The 16,070-nt window shown below is 40.5% G+C and overlaps 2 protein-coding genes across 2 annotated transcripts in view; one reads left to right on the top strand and one right to left on the bottom strand.

The window, feature by feature from the left end:
• ARHGAP5 (Rho GTPase activating protein 5) overlaps positions 1-6,803 on the bottom strand; it is a 47,242-nt gene extending 40,439 nt beyond the window's left edge. The window contains exon 1 of the mRNA XM_030948554.1: positions 6,538-6,803. The gene's annotated coding sequence lies outside the window, so the exon portion shown is untranslated. The remainder of the gene's footprint in view (positions 1-6,537) is intronic.
• LOC115904549 (programmed cell death protein 7-like) lies at positions 5,227-6,799 on the top strand. The gene is made up of 2 exons (XM_030950040.1): positions 5,227-5,247; positions 6,206-6,799. Exons 1-2 carry the CDS (start codon positions 5,227-5,229, stop codon positions 6,767-6,769), a joined length of 585 nt encoding a protein of 194 aa, XP_030805900.1. The 3' UTR covers positions 6,770-6,799.
• Positions 6,804-16,070: the final 9,267 nt, after the last annotated feature.

The following is a 16,070-nucleotide window of genomic DNA, read 5'->3' as shown; positions in this document are numbered from 1 at the left end:
GTACAGTCTACATCAAAACCCTTTAACCTGTACTACACCACTTCTAAATTAAAAGGACTCACAAACTCTGACAAATTAGCAATTGTAAGTGTAACTGTATTTATTTGAAGATTTTGAATTCTCAACTAGGGTACAAATTATTAATATAACACTTTTAAGTGCTGATCTCTCTGCAGGGATGCTACTATAAAGTAATCAAAAACAGAACTCTCTTCCATTGTTCTTCCCTTCGCATACACACAAAATCCAGACTTTGCCAGGCCGGTGATGCAGAACAGGAAAGGAACTTGAGGCACTTGCACTGGAATATTATGTAAGCCATTTTCAACTAAGGAAAGGTGTAATTGTTAAGCAAGATGCAGCACCATGCTGTATGTGTGCTAAATACTACATCAAAACAACATACCTATTCCTTGTTTTGCCATTTACAATTATATTCTTAATAATTTCACTTTGCTTTGGGAGTAACATTCACTCTGGTCTAGTAAATTTTCTTTTGGACAAAAAAGGTTTGGTAATACTCATAAACAATATACCAATACAACAGTACCTAATCTGGTGGTACCAAAGAACAACAAAATCAGTAGGCAGCAGTCTCAGCAGTCTATCAGTCCTGCATTAAGCCTGGCTGAGCTTCAGCGCTACATTCTATCAGTTGATAGAGAAGACCGGCACTAAGTCCTGTTCCCTGCCCTTACCTCCAAGCCGTGGCACTCCTCTACATCCACAGCTAGCTGAGCAAAGCAGATACTTGCTCATGAGGAAAAACACAATGGGACTCTGAAGAACTCCGAGTATGTGGAAGAGCAGACAGAGTGAGAGAAAAGTGTCTCCACTTGCAAGAATGCATCTGAGGCTTGAGGGACACTGCCACAAGAGAAAGCTCACACACAGGCCCCCAAAACATCAGTCAGAAACATTAAGACACCAGCGAAAGCCCTATTTACAAATACATGTTTCCCAAAGTCTTGCAAGCTGAACTCTAAACACTAGAATAGAATGCCACATTATTAGCAAGTAATAAATACTTGAAGAATTAATCATCTATCAGTATTAAGTAATTGTGGCTGCACAGGAACTTGTAGATGAGTCCACAGTCAAGAAAATCACTTACAGATAAATACCCTTGAGTATTTCTCAATATCCTCCAAAATTGCTTTCTGAACCTACAAATGTTTTAGACCTAACATAGCTGGAGCAAAAATGTTGTCTGAAAGAGTCCACAGAATTGCTTATGACCATCAACTATTTAAGCAGTCTGCCAACAGGGAAAATAAGGAGTGCTTTCCACAAGTCCTTTACTCACTCTGTAGTGTTGCCTAGACACAACAGTTTATGGATCAGTATTTTCTGGGGTTAGTTTCAATCAGCATGCTCTTGCAACTGTGTTTGTAAATTACCTGGCCAAGCAAAAAGAAGCACATGTGAATAAAATGCCCATCACGGCCTAGTCTGCTTTACAAGGTATACGAATACACCAAAAGAAACTTACTGTAACCTCTACAGCAGATCACCAATTAAATTCAAAGACATTAGGTGTCACTGAAATGGTCTGGAGGATGAGTTTGTGCACTCAAAATATATGGATCATGACTCCAAGAAAGGTACAGCTCCAGATTCAAGTTACTACTGACACCAAGTTTTTATACCAAGTCATTCCTCACTTCATACTTTTTGAGAACAAAAACTGGCATTGGAAAACATTTACTACAGTACCTAACATCTGAGATCTATCAGCACAGCAGTAACTATAGCCCTACCCAAAACAGAATAAGAATTCCACTGTTTTCTCTTCTAACAACCAGTTAGAAAAAAAAAGTTGATGTACCTTAACGTAGCATTGTCATTTCTCATTCAGTATTTACCAAGGGTAAATCTTTTTCACTCAAGAAAGTATAAGAAATCTTCCCTCCAGGTGAAAATCTTCTTTAGAAATGAAACCAAAGTATACCAATGTCACCTTATCAACAATTTCAAATCACTTAAGGCTGTTGAGGTCCTAACACAACGTGTCCTATCCACTTTACAAACACACCAATATTCTTGCCTTCACAAGTGCTGGTAACCTTAACTAACCATATTTGAAAACTTATTTATAAATAATGGTAAATACAGCAATTACCCACGTATCAGCCAACATGAGAAAAAACATTATTCAGATTGCTTATCAGAAATTAAGCTCAACCAGGAAACAGCAAGACAGTAAGGGACAACAGTGATCCTCTGGCTGAAAAGAAATTCAGTTGAAGTGGTATGCTGATTAATCGTGCTAGGGAAATGCAGGATGAGAATGGATGACTCCAACTGCTGTTCATTTCAGATTTGGTTAGTATGACAGCCAACTATAATCCCTAAAGGACTTCTGTAGCCTAGATAATTCTCTCAATACAAAAGCAAAGTAATCAATGTATTAAAAATAAAAAAAGAGAGAAACCTCAACTGGCCAACTTCGTATTATAAAGCAACAAAAAACTGTGTTTAAAAACAGAAGTTCAAAGCTCTTAGTTCCTACTAAACTCAATAAATGTCTTCTATTAATAATACACTGAAAACTGTCTATGTATTACTCAAAATTAAATCAGAGCCTAAATATTATTTCTGAACTCAAAACATCATTCTTTAGGTGGAATCTAGCAGTCCCAGGACTATCCCAGCATCTATTATCATTATTGCTCTCCACAAAAAAAAAAAAAAAAAATCAAACAAACAAGAGAAAAACCAAACCAAGCTACATAAATTAAATCAAGGTACAATAAAAAGGTAAAGTGGAAAGGTTCAAATTACCAGCACGGCAGTATTCTGAACTCAGGCCTCTCAAGTTACTTATTTTCAGATTTTTGACTATCTGAAAGCATTCAATATAGTTTCAAAGCCTGTATTTTAAGAGGGAAGGAAAGTGCAAGATCACAGAAGAAATAAATTCTTAATTCTTTTTGCATAGGATAAGCTCCAACCAAAAACATGCAGAGTGGTCAGAGAAGTTTCTCAGGGCAAGTCTCCCGATCAGGCTTGTTTGCGGAGATACTCAGGAAAAAGACAAAAGAACCTAATGGGGAAATTTTACAAAGCGGATCCATAAAAAAAACTTACAAAAATAGAAAAAAGAAGAGGAAGCAGACAAAAAGGAGGGATCAAAGCAAGGACAGAAAAAGGCCTAAAATGCATTTCCTGGGAGAAAAAAACCAAGAAAAATTTACATCCTGGTATGGGCAACTACAACTAATTTTACTGATCCACAGATCTGGATCATTTCATATGATTTTGCTTCATGAGCAACTGCAGTATAGAATCCAGGACTCAACACCATAAAGCTTAGTTTGTTGTTTGACCTTGTACAAGATGTATGTGTCATTTCTACCTGTGTAAAACAACACTGGTTAACCCCTTTTTAAAATTACTAAATGAGAAAGGGAAATGGCATATATAAGCAGCAAATAATATTCTGCATAAAAATTAGCCATCTTAAATGAATAAATGCCAAAATGCAACTACATATACTTTTCCAAAAATTGTGCATGCAGGTATTGGTTTTGCTTTTTTAAATGCAAACATTCTTCTGTCATGTTTGAATGTCAACTGATGCAGAACTGCAAAAAGGCGTGGGAATTTTAACTCAAAGCCAAAGAAACATCTCTTATTTACCACAAAATGTAATGTGCAGAACTAGCCACAGATTAATTATTTTGTTTTCCAAGAGATGTACTAGAAAAACACAGTTGACATGCAAATTCAAAATAGCTTCACAACTGTTTCAGATTTTCTTACTAGGAATTACAAACTCGTTTTTCTTTAAATATTTCACCAAATCTGTAAATGCATGGAAGTGATGAGATGGTTCAAACAATAATCTATAAAATGCAATACTCTTCCAGCTCACTTACACTGACCTTTAGGCTAAAAATTCCCAGAGTAAAAAAGAAAAAAAGAACCAACCAAACAAAGAGTGATTAAAGAGCGATTAAGTATTTCGTGTGCCCATTAGGAGAGACGTAACACGGACCGAGGGGAGGAAAAAGCCCCGGGAGCGCTAATCCGGAGCTCCCTCAGCCGGGCGGGCGGGGGGCGCGGCGCGGCCGAAGCCCCCTGGCGGCAGCGCCTCCCCGGCCGCGGGACGCAGGCCCCTCTGGAAAGCATTCCTGCCTTATCACCGAGCAGGAATGCACCGCGGGCTCGCTCGCACGGCTACGTCAAGGCCACAAACGGGGCTGTTTTCAGTTCGCCCGACGCAACCGTGCCAGCAGCACTCCGCGATGGGTGCTCGGCTCCCAAAGGGCCACTCTCGCGGAGAAGGTCACCCCCCAAGAACGCCTTCTGCACAGAATCCTAAGGACACGACGCGGAGCAGCTACCAAACGGAGTGATGAGGAGTGCTTTGTGAAGTTTTATGAGAAATATTCCTAAAGGATGCCAGTACATGGGATTTATCTTGTGTCAAGAAAGTACTTTTGGAAGCCTTCAGATAGCGTCAGCATCCTTCTAATGTCTTTATTAAACATAATGGAATTATTTTTGCACTATCTACTCAAATAACAAGTCCCAACAGGGAAACTTACACAGAACAATCTATTATTATGATCAGTGCTTTTCTTTTCTACAAAGTCTGCACACGGAAAAAAATACAGCTTCAGGAAAGCACATAGCTTGAAAAACATGTGGAGCACTTGGTTCTGTTAGTGCTAAATATAGCATTTTAAAACAATTTAGTCTGAGCCTAAAGTATTTAATTGGATTATGTTACACATGCAACACCTTAGCTAAAGTAAAGTCCAATACCAGGGAGTGGTAGGCATTTGGTTGCAATTATTTACAATTTTACAATGGCAGCTGCTTTAGATAGGGATACTTCAGGGGGGAAACGCTATTTCAGCTCAGAATGTTCCACACTTATAAGCAACTTATGCTGAAACAAGTTAGTGGTAAGGTAACAAATGCTTAAACAATTTCCCATACTTTAGGTACTACAGACTTTAAAAAAACCCCTTACATTCACATCATACTTTTTGAGCTCTAGTAAGAGAGTTTTAATAGAGTACTATAAATAGAATTTTAAGAATTTTAGCACTTCTTAAAAATAATTTTCAAAGCAGCGCAAAAAATGAAAGTAAACCCTTCCAAAAATGCACCTGGATGAGTATTTGTTATGCCCTTACTTCAGATATGTACTATAAATAAGTATCAGAAGGCAGTTAACTCTGGTCACTGATGTCACTGCTGAAAACAACTGTCATGCGGAAGACTCTTCACAAGGTAAGACAGCACAACTGACAAAAATGCCACCTATTAACTCCTCATTCTTTATGAAGTAAGTATACAAGCATCAGTGCTGCAACTGGCTTCAATGCACAGGTTTAAAATGGACGGCCAATTGACCAGCTAATGCTGTTCTCTCTCTACTGCTTTTACTCTGCAGTGTAGAGTTTTCAAATTTCTGTAAAGGATCTTTATAAAAAAAAAAACAAAAAAACACCGGTTTATCTGCATGACACTAAACTAAAGAATACACACATACCCCCACAGGCCTATTTTGGTCTAGATTAAAATCGTTCCCCTCCTACTTATTAAGGAAATATTCCACGCTGATATCAAAAGCGATACTGGAGAGAGCAAAAGAGGGGGGTACAGAGGGGTGGGGTGTATTGTGGGGAGAAGGTGACAAGTATGTCTTCCTTTTATAACTATATAGCCCTGCTTCTTTTTTTTTAATTAAAGCAGTGTTTCCTTATGTCCTATAGCTACAACACCATGGCATTACAGCTGTATGTCTCTGGTGATTCCCTTGGGTGGAGAGAGTCTAAAGGTTATGCTGGTTGAACGGATTCAAAACGCTTGAAAGCTGCAACACTGCAACTGGCTACCCTATTCCAAAGCCTTAAAATCCACCTGGTGGAAAAACAGAAATGCACACACATCATTAGGAGAGTGAAGTTTTCTGAAATTTAATATCGAGCAATATTTGAAGGTGAAAGGAAGGAGGACGGGAATGGACAAGTGTTCAAATTTAGTAGAGGAAGAAAACAACAGAGAAGGCGTGAATGAGTATTAGGGGGTAATGAAGAGGAAAATAAGTACAGAGAAAGGAGAAAAGGAGGAAAGGCAGTGCGAATGGAAGAAGGGAGGAAGCTAAAGGACTAGGCAGAAGAAGGGAATGAGGAAGGAAGAAGAGAGGAGCAGGGAAGCTCCCCTTCCTGCCTTCCTCCCTCCCTAGAGAGCCGTGACCAGCTGGCAGCCTCGTACAGCAGGCTCAGACCCTCCCATTGCTCAGGCCTTCATCACCTGTCTGGGACCAGGCACCCCGCTCCCTGCCCTTCCCGCCTGCCCTCCGCGGCGCGGCGGGGCCGAGGGGGCCGGGCGGGGGGCGCGGGGCCGCTGCCCGCTCCCCACGCGGCCCCAGCCCTCCGAACTGGTTACAGCCAGCGGCCGCCGCGCCGGCTCGCCGGGCTGCAGCCGCCTCCTCCCCTCGCTCCCCTTCCGCCTGCCGGGCCGGCCGCCCCGCTTCAGGCCGGGCCGGCTCCCACGGGACCGCATTCCTCCCCTCACCTCGCGCCGTCGGGATCCGGCTCCTCAGCGGCAGCGGGAGCGGCAGCATTCCCGGGACGCTGTCTCCACGCCGGCGCCCCCGGCGGCTTCTCCTCCCCACGGGGCTCTCTCCGCTCTCCGGCCCGCAGCTCCCGAGCGCTCCCGGCCGCCGCAGCCCCGTCCCGCCTCTCCGCTCTCTCCCCGGCGCTCAGTAATGGCGGCCGCCGAGCCTCCCCGGCTCTCGCTTGGCTGACGGAGTCTCTCTCTCCCCCTAACTTTACCTCAGCAGCTTCCCTCCCCTCCCCCCTCCCTCCCGCCGCCGCGGCTCAGCGCGCGCCCGCCCGGCCAGCTGCGCGTGCGCGGGAAGGAGCCTCTTCCTGCTGTCGCTGGATTCCCTGGGAAGCCTGGGAGGGCGCGCGCGGCCGGTACCCAGCTGCGCGCGCACGCGCGCCGCCCCGCCTCCCCCCTCCTCCCTGGCCCGTGCGAGGGCGCGCGCGGCGCGCACCCGCTCATGCCCTGGTGGCCGCGCGGGTATCGCGGGGAGCCGCGAGTCTGGGGGACAGTGGTTCGAGTCCCGCCTCTGACAGTGGCGCAGGCCGGGACTTCGCCGCGCCCCAGCGTGAGAGCGGCTCCGAGGTGTGCAGGCGGCCACGGGCTGGATCCCGGGCCACCGGCTGTAGCGGTGGCGGCCAGCCTAAGCTGGGGCCTACACAGAGCCTACAGCCAGTAGCGATGCCTCCAAGGAAGGAAATTGGCGGTTGACCGGGATGGAATTAAGAGATGCCAAAATGCTGGTTTGGTCAGGCCTGTGCCCCCAGCTCCTGTCCTGCCTGGCTGCCTATAACTTTTCACAACATTTCCCAGGTCCAGCCGGTGTAATACAGCTTTTCTTTCGTTTGTTAATCATTAAAAAGAGAAAAGACTGCTTGTGGGACACCCACCTTTGTGGGACAATGTGTAGGACATTACATCACAGGGCACACCAGGCACTGGCACCTTGGAAATCCCTCTAGGACATTCCATCGAAGGGCACACCAGGCACTGGCACCTTGGAAATCCCTCTAGGACATTCCATCGAAGGGCACACCAGGCACTGGCACCTTGGAAATCCCTCTAGGACATTCCTTCACAGACACACCCGGCCCTGGACACCCTGGCAGTCCGGTTAAGCCCCCCAGGCAGCACAGGCACTCGGAGGAGTCCCCACAGGGCTTGCAGGAGGTGATTTCCCCCTCCCACTGTCAGAGCCCTGCAGGGTTGTACACAAACCCCAATCCCGCAGCGATGGGGCTGAGGAGCTTTGTGCTCCTGCCTCTGGAGCTGGGTTTCCCCAGGCACTGGCGGATGAGGCATGGCACTCATAAAAGAGCTAGTGAGTAGGTGCTAATCTATTCTATCCACCACAGGGAACAGGACATCTGTGGTCATCATACACATACACCTTATCTCTGTGCGCACAGAAAAGCATATTCTGCATCATTTATTACTAAAGATCATTTATATGTATGCACACAAAGGAGCAAATTAATATTTTACTGGCAACCTCATTCTTGGCACAGTCCAAGTTTTGACTGTTATATTTGTAATCATAATATTTAATAACAATATGGTTCATTCTGTGCAATTTTACATACTGTATGCACATCTTTAGGTTTTACATCTGAAAATTAGGAAATTAAAAGATTTACAACGTCAGATCCTTTCTAAAGGCACATTGCCTGTAAACTTGAATTTTTGAGAAAATTCTAACTAGCTAAACCATTTTGTGTTAAATATGACTGAACAGCCTAGCATGGACATTGCATTACACAAGAATATTTGTAGAAATACTCACCTTAGGTAGGTCCACATTAAAAAAAATGTAAAATTATTTGACATTGCGGCATTTGCTCAAGACTTTTTGCAGTCACATGCTAGTTTTAAAAAATAAAGAAAGGACAGAAAAACAAGCTAAACAAGCATAAAACCAGAACTTAATTTTAATTTGAATTACCTGATTTTGAGTTGTTTGAGGGGGGAGGTTGTTGAAAATAGGTACCTTGGAGCGTTAAAGTCCTATTTCACTTTACCAGATTCAAAAGCTTAAATTCATACGACAAAAAAAAACTTTTGAGGTTTCTTAGCTTAACGTAAATTTAAAGGAAATCCGTATCTTTCTGAAACTCTGCTTAGGTATTTATTACCATAAACAGTTAATGTTAGAGAATTTTGGTAAAGCTCCATCATGTAAGAGATCTCTCATGTAGGAATTGATTGTAGAAATTACTTTGATCCTGATTTTAGTTTAAAAAAAAGCTCAGCAAGGTGAATAGGCTTGGGAATAGCAGGAAGTTCTTCCCAGCAAGCTCAACCCTGAAGTGTGCAAGGCCAGAGAGAAGTGCCTCAGTTGGAAACAGTGTGGAGGGACCCTCTTCACAAGGATGCACAGCAGCCAGACAAAAGGCAATAGGCACCAGTGGTTTCCTCTGATGTTACCCTGGTAAGACACACCACCAACTCCAAAAGCACTCCTTGTCAAAAGAAAAAAACAGGTTTTCAGGCAGAATTAGATCATCTAATTTGTCTTCCTCTGATCCTAAATAGTCCTCCAAAAATTAATATAACACAGGAAGACTGTGAAGCCAGAAATTGATTTTCATATAGATTTCCTCACATCAGATCACCATCATCAGAGGAAACTGCTGTGCAGAAACTCACTTTGCTTGTGGCATTCCAGGAAGCATACAAAAGTTCCGTCAGGCTGCAGTAGACATCTTGCTATGGTATTGCAGAGCTTATTAAACCCCTTGATTTTGCATAAAGCTACAAAAAGTCAATAATTATGTCCAATGAACCAACAAGCAGGGTTCTAAGCAGATTAGTGACACAATGTTTTTCCTAGACTCTATGAAATTTATAATTTTGCAGTTTAATATAAACCATTGGGTAGAGATATACCCATAGAACATGTCAGATGTATATTAAAAAGACATGCAAGGTTCATAAAGTTTCAAAGGGAAAGTGGTGACAAAATTGCAAATTCATAAGAAAACATGTAGTTTTATGCCCTTATGAGAGAATAATATTTACATTTCTAGGGCTACTTAAAGATTTTATATCACTAATGAAGTAGTAAGATAAATTAAAGCAACTCCATCAAGGTATTTTAATATAAAATTTTATGAAAATTGTTCAGAAATATTTGTGAATATTCATCAGAAGAAATCTTTCAAAAAGCCCTTTCAATGACTGAGTAGAATATAGAGAGCACAGTAACTCAGAGAAGGCATAAAAATAAACTATAATAATGAAAACCTATTAATAATTCAAGTAGGTTAGTGTTTTGTAAATTATACAGAAAGGCAGTTCAAAGAAACATTTTAGTAAACCTTCAGAAACTCAGAGGAAAGTCATTAATGATTTGCAGCATTTGTTATTTATAATGGCTATTGTTACTGGAGCCTTTTCCTGTAGCAGATTTCCCCTTAGAAATAGCCTCATACTTCAAGGGCTGATTATAAACACAAATAAAGTAAGCACTTGGTATATCTCTAGTAGCCTGCACATCAATTTCCTCTGATTCTGGTGATCTGAAGCCAGATGGAAAGCAAATGCATATCTCCTCATGCTTCTGGAACTGGTGGATTTCAAACCACAAATCAGATGAGCAATGCACATACTTCTCATGGGTACAGCATTTTCTTAATTGCCCTCAGTCCTCTATCACTGCTTTCATTGCAGCTCTTGGAAGTGCAGAACAAGCAATCTTACCAGTGTACTGAACCAAAAATCAATGTGCTGTTGGTGGTTGCAGAACATGAAATCTGCACATATTATTTTACTACAAGCTGCTTTTCAGACCTCTTCCCCAACATCCCTCATTAAACAGGAGAACTGCCAGGTCTGCCTCATTTCAAGGGAAAGGCACTGTTTTGCATAAAGTTTAAGAATCAGTGTTACAGCACCTTCTTTGGGAGAAAATCTTCACACACTTTGAAATTGTTCTACTGTCTATGCTCATGTTAATTCATCGTGCTCCATGTAAAAACATTTGTATAAAGAAAGAGAGGGCAAAATAGAAGCATAAATACTCACACCATCATATCAAAATTATTAAGGGGTGCCTGTTTGGTCTCTAATAGGAATTATTTAGATAAATGCATTTTCTTTCTAAGAGACCCACATCTCTGCATAATTCCATGGCATTGAGGGGAAAGCTCACCAGCATTACTAGTTTTCTGATCAGTACATGTGACAAAACACAGAGCTGGTAGAAAACTCACATTTTTTTACCTTTCTCCCTCTCCACCCTTGTTCTAGTTTGGGGGTTTGGGTTTTGGGGTTGTGTTTTCTTAAATAAATATTTCATTAATTTTTAAAATTAAATACTACATTCATCACCATTTTTTATTAATTTGGATCATCTACCATTTCAAAATAAACATCAAGAGCATGATCAGTGATTGCAATGAACCTGGCTTATGCAAAATCAAGCATTCACATAATTCACACATTCAGTATTTGTGCTATGAAGGCCTGCTTTTTTCTAAGCCTTGCTATGTTCCACTCTGCTGGTATGAACCCAATGACTTCCAGGGACTGGAAAATCCCAAATGAGTGCAGAAAGATCTAACAAAGTATGAGAGGGAGATTGAGAAAAAATATGGAATCCATAATTCTTCTTTTAAAAATTAACTGGAGAAAAAAAATTAGCCAGACACCTTACATGTATTCCTTAGTTCAGGAAAATAAAGGGGAAAAAAGCCCCCAAAACTTCCAGAGTAGGTTTAGCACTTACATATATAAATATATGTGTGTGTGTGTGTGTGTGTGTGGTGTGTGTGTGTGTGTGTGTGCGCTCTATGCTTATATATATATTTATATATATACTTACTAATGAAACCTAGATATTGAGGAGTGATTGCCTAGCTCAACATCGAGAACATAGAGAAGGAAATAGAGGATTGTTTCAGTTTGTTGTTTTACTTATAATGAGCCCCTTTTCCCTCCTGTCCCCAGCCCCTGGCTGCTCTAGCCCAGCCTTAGGGAAGCCTTGGCCACAGCAGAGCAGCAAGCACCCGCAGCACCCTGCAGCCTTTGCTGGAGCCCTCAGGCAGCCTGCCCAGCATCCTGAGCAGCCCACAGAGGGTACTCTGGGGTGGGTACCAATTCCCATGGACTTATTGAAGATACCTCATTTCAGTACTGGCATCAGTGTGATGAAGGGAAGGGATAGATTTGTATGAACAACACCTCTTCTGTGGCTTGCTTGCTTGTTGAAATCAGTGAGTTGAAGCACTGGGAGCTGCTGAGAAAAGATTACACTTATCACAGGTGAACCAGGAGAGGGCTGTGAGAAGAAGATACCAGAAAAGACTCGTGGGGTCAAGGTCATAAAGAAGGCTTGCTTTTGCTATCACCATGTCTCTCTGTGTGCTTTCAGACAGCTCAGGCTTTCCCATTCAGAGGCACATTGGTTATAGGAGTACAGGGAGAAGAGAGATTTGAGAGTGAGAAGGTTTTCTTGATTGCTTTCTGCTAAGTAATTAGTATTGATATGTTTTTGTTTCAGATGCCTCAGGGATAATAGAGCTTTAGGAAATGGGTGGATTTCAGTTGCCTGTTTGCTTTACAGCTATAATTGAGAATTTCTTTTTCTAAAAAGGGGGGAAAAAAAAGGTGCTAAATGTGCCTCGGGAGAGGTGATGGAAAATATTATGACACTAGTCAAGATGATTGCAAACACGGTGAGGCTGAAATGTGTTCAGCTGACCTAACTAAGCATGAATAATACATTGCTTCTTTTGACTACAATATTTCTGGTCAAATTCTGAACATAACAAGGTGATTTCAATAACCAAGTTATTGTACTATCAGATAGTAACAGTTTAGATATTATGAGAAAAATATGCTAAAACATCTCTAAAGAAACCCTACTAAGCATTGTGTTTTAAAGTAGTCTTTCTTATAGGGCAAGCACCTTTCCTTCTGTAATAAAATGTTGTCAGAGACTGTAATTTTTTAATATCACAAGGATTCCTCCAAATTGCAAACATCAGAGGAGATTTAAAGGCAACAAATGCCAAGGGAAGGAGCAGGAAAGACATTCATTTTAGGAACAGATTACAATTACAAAGTGATCACACCATTGATCATGCTGAACATACTGAACTGAACACCACTGATCATACTGATTTCTACTATTGCAACTATCCTTGTAAAGGTATTTTACTTACATAGAAATTATAATTATTTATAATTATAATTATTTATTATTTATAATTATTTATTTATAAATAAATAATTATTTACTTTTATAGACGTTATCGTAAATAGCTAATCTAATGCACAGAAAGAATATTCACCAACTACCAAGCTTGCAATAGTTCCAAGACAAATTACTATCATAGGACTGTATGTACTTGTGTCTTCCTTTCCCACATGTAAAGGGAGAGCTAGGAAAAAAGTATGCTGGAAAGAGCCGCTGAATTTTGCCTCAAAGGTTGGAGAGACAGAATTCTGGGCAAAGGCAAAGAAATTCCTCTTTTGGAAATTACTATTTGTGCATATGTGTTTGAGTTTTTTCACCAAAATTTTATGTGGCTCTTCTATTTTTTTTCATTGTAAAGAACACAGAACAGCCATTATTTTCCTAATAGGTGCTAATTGCCTTCAACAGATACAGAGCTATATTCTTTTGCCCAGTGTTATGAATCCAGCATTCAGTCAGGTGAGACACATTAGAAGAGTTCAGACTGAGCTCATAGTAAGTTAATAAAACAGTAAATATTTACTTCTGAAACTTGGATTCTAAGCTATGACTCTGAAATGGGTTTTATATGCCTATGACAAATACTTTACATGCTACATTAAAACACATATGCATGAAAATAGTCAGTCAAGCAAACATGTCTTAAAAGGTGTTGCCAAATAAAAGCCCAAGTTATTATCCACCTACAATAAACAGGAAAAAGATCTTTTGTTGTCATTGTGAGATGAGTTAATGGATTCATATGAGTACATTTAAATGCAAATCAAAATTTATTCATGTAATAGAATTTTTGACATTATGGTGTACACATCTCTTTTATTAAGGTAATTTCTGCCCAAATTTTGAAGAAAAAAATGCAAAACCTTTGAATTTAAATCCTTGGTGTGAAGAATGTGCTTTGGAACTTGACAACAGTGAAGAAATACAATTACGGAATATATCCTCTAGAAACCTATTGTTCCCACACATGTGTTCTATTTTTTCATCAAAAGTGTACATGGCTCTTTAGCCTGCGTGAAGAATGCAGAACAGCCATGTCTTCATAATAGATGATAATTGCCTTGAATAGATACGCAGTTCTCTCCTTTTGCCCTTTTCTGGTATCAATTCAGGATAACAGGCCTATTCTTCCCATTCTCCATCTGTAGATTTTACACGCTGCAGTCAAGACTACTACTCTACAGAGTAGAAACAACTTAAGTACATATGCATTTATGGGAACCAATAAACAACAACACAGACATTTTTTTCATCTGGTGTCTGAAAAGCATGAAAGGAGTTCTTTCATATGTAAAATCCTAAAATACTTATCACTTACAAAAGTTACATATTTACCTAGCTAAAATGACAAGCAGTGCTTCCACTGTAAGCCTTTTTTCCTGTGTTCCTGCCTTTCCAGTTATATGTGCGTGCACCCACTCTCACAAGCACCACATCAAATGGTCCAGCAACTGGCTGAAAGGCTCTGCTAGGAAGGTTTTGTTGCTGAACAGCTGCTCTCCTCCTTTAGTGTATTCATGAACCTGCCAACTTCTTCCTTGTCTGACAGTGAATCTGTTGTGCACATGAAAGAGTTGTGGCAGTCCTCCCTATCTCTGAAAACAGGAATGAGAGAAAATACGGCATTTACTAAACATTAGGTATCATTATTGCCATTTTGTTTTCAGATAATCTAATCCTTCTTTACCAAGTTTCATCTTAATAAGACTGAAAGGAAAACAATCATGTCAAGTGATAGATGTATTTGTGAACTATACTCCTTATTATATCAAACAACTAATATGGCACCACATTACTTTTGCAATTAAGGGAATTTTTCCTTTTAGTAAAAGAGAAAATGAAACTCATTTCAATAATTCTGGATGCTATGGGATACATCAAGCGTTTAAACTGTATTCATAACTTTAATATAGACTTTCCTATGTAAATAATTTAAATTAGAGAAGCTACGATGATTAATATCCTTTAAAAAGCAAATTTTTTTAAAAAATCAGTTTCTCTTCAACAGTCTGAAATTTTGTGCACTATAGCTATAAGGTAAAGTAAGTATGTTCCTTGAATTCCTGCTCACAAAAGTGATCTCTTCTCCTAGGATGCTCCTTGAACTTCTATTTTGCCTGGCAAACAAATCAGATTTTTTAACAAAAAGAGTAAAATTATGCAGGAAGTGGTTTATGGGATGAAAAATTTTAATAAATATTATTTTCTCATAAAGTATATGGAATTTCAGAATTGCTAAATGTAATTTAATACAGTCCAGAAGTGAACTGATTAATATTTTATAGAAATGTCTGTATTTCAAGACACATTAATCACACAGATTGCATTCAGAAAACTGACTGGTTGGTTTTGCTCTTTGCTTTAAAAAAGAACATTTATTCTCACTTTTCTAGAAGTATCATTTTAGCTTTGTCTGAAAAAATAAAAGTAGCAGTTTATTTCTATTTCAAGTGAAATGCATTACCTGAAGGACTTAAAGAGTCCTTGGGACAGCTAATGGTTGCTTTGTTCCAAGAGCTAGCCCGCAGCAGGGCAGACCATTTTTGCTGAGAAATATCCTACAGGAATCCATTAGTGTCCTTAGTCTCAACTGGGTTCAACTATGTCTGCTGTTTAGTCAATGGGATGCTTGCCAATCTCCACTACGATCCAAATTTCTCCCATGATGCACATATATGATTTATTAATATAATAAGATGCAAACAGTGTGTGGCAAATAATCCCCAGCAGAGCTGAGCCAAACATACACCTAGAATACAGATAGAAGAAGAGCTCTTTCCCAGGACCTTTTGCAAGGTCTCCCCACCTTACATTGGGGTGTGCAATCCATTGTGGCCAACAACAGAAAAACACAACTCTTTTTCCACTGTCAAAAATCCTTTCTCCACGAGGAGAGGTAACTAGATTCTCTGGCATTTGCACCTTTGTACATCACACAAATTGCTGAATCTGCCTCAGGCTTTTAAAATTCCTTCCAAGAGTGCAGAAGTTACAGTTTCTGCTCATGGAATAGAAGCACGTATTAGTTTTGCCATTAAATTGCTTTGTGGAATTGACAAATCGCTTAGGGCCAGATTCAGAAAATATGAGTACATATAAAAAGCAGGACACAAACACATGCAAAAACCCCTCCCAACCCACTGTTGTCAGATCACTCTGTGATCTGTATTGGCCAGGGAATTTCCTCAGGAGTAAGGAATCCTGGCCCTCTCTTCCAGTGCTGTAAACTATGTCAGTCCTTTGATTTTTGTCTAGCAACTGTCTATCATAGGATGGATAGGAAGACCAGCGTTTCAGCGTCCTC

The sequence above is a fragment of the Camarhynchus parvulus genome, chromosome 5 (genome assembly GCF_901933205.1).
Source record: "Camarhynchus parvulus chromosome 5, STF_HiC, whole genome shotgun sequence".
Taxonomy (NCBI): Eukaryota; Metazoa; Chordata; class Aves; order Passeriformes; family Thraupidae; genus Camarhynchus; species Camarhynchus parvulus.
The sequence above is the reverse complement of the archived record's forward strand: the minus strand, read 5'-3'. Positions and strand labels throughout refer to the sequence as shown.

Coding starts and splice junctions, on each gene's coding strand:
- LOC115904549 (XM_030950040.1), top strand. CDS start 5,227: ATGCGGAAGACTCTTCACAAG. Junction 5,248..6,205: donor TGCGGAAGACTCTTCACAAG/GTAAGACAGCAC, acceptor CTCCCTCCCTAG/AGAGCCGTGACCAGCTGGCA.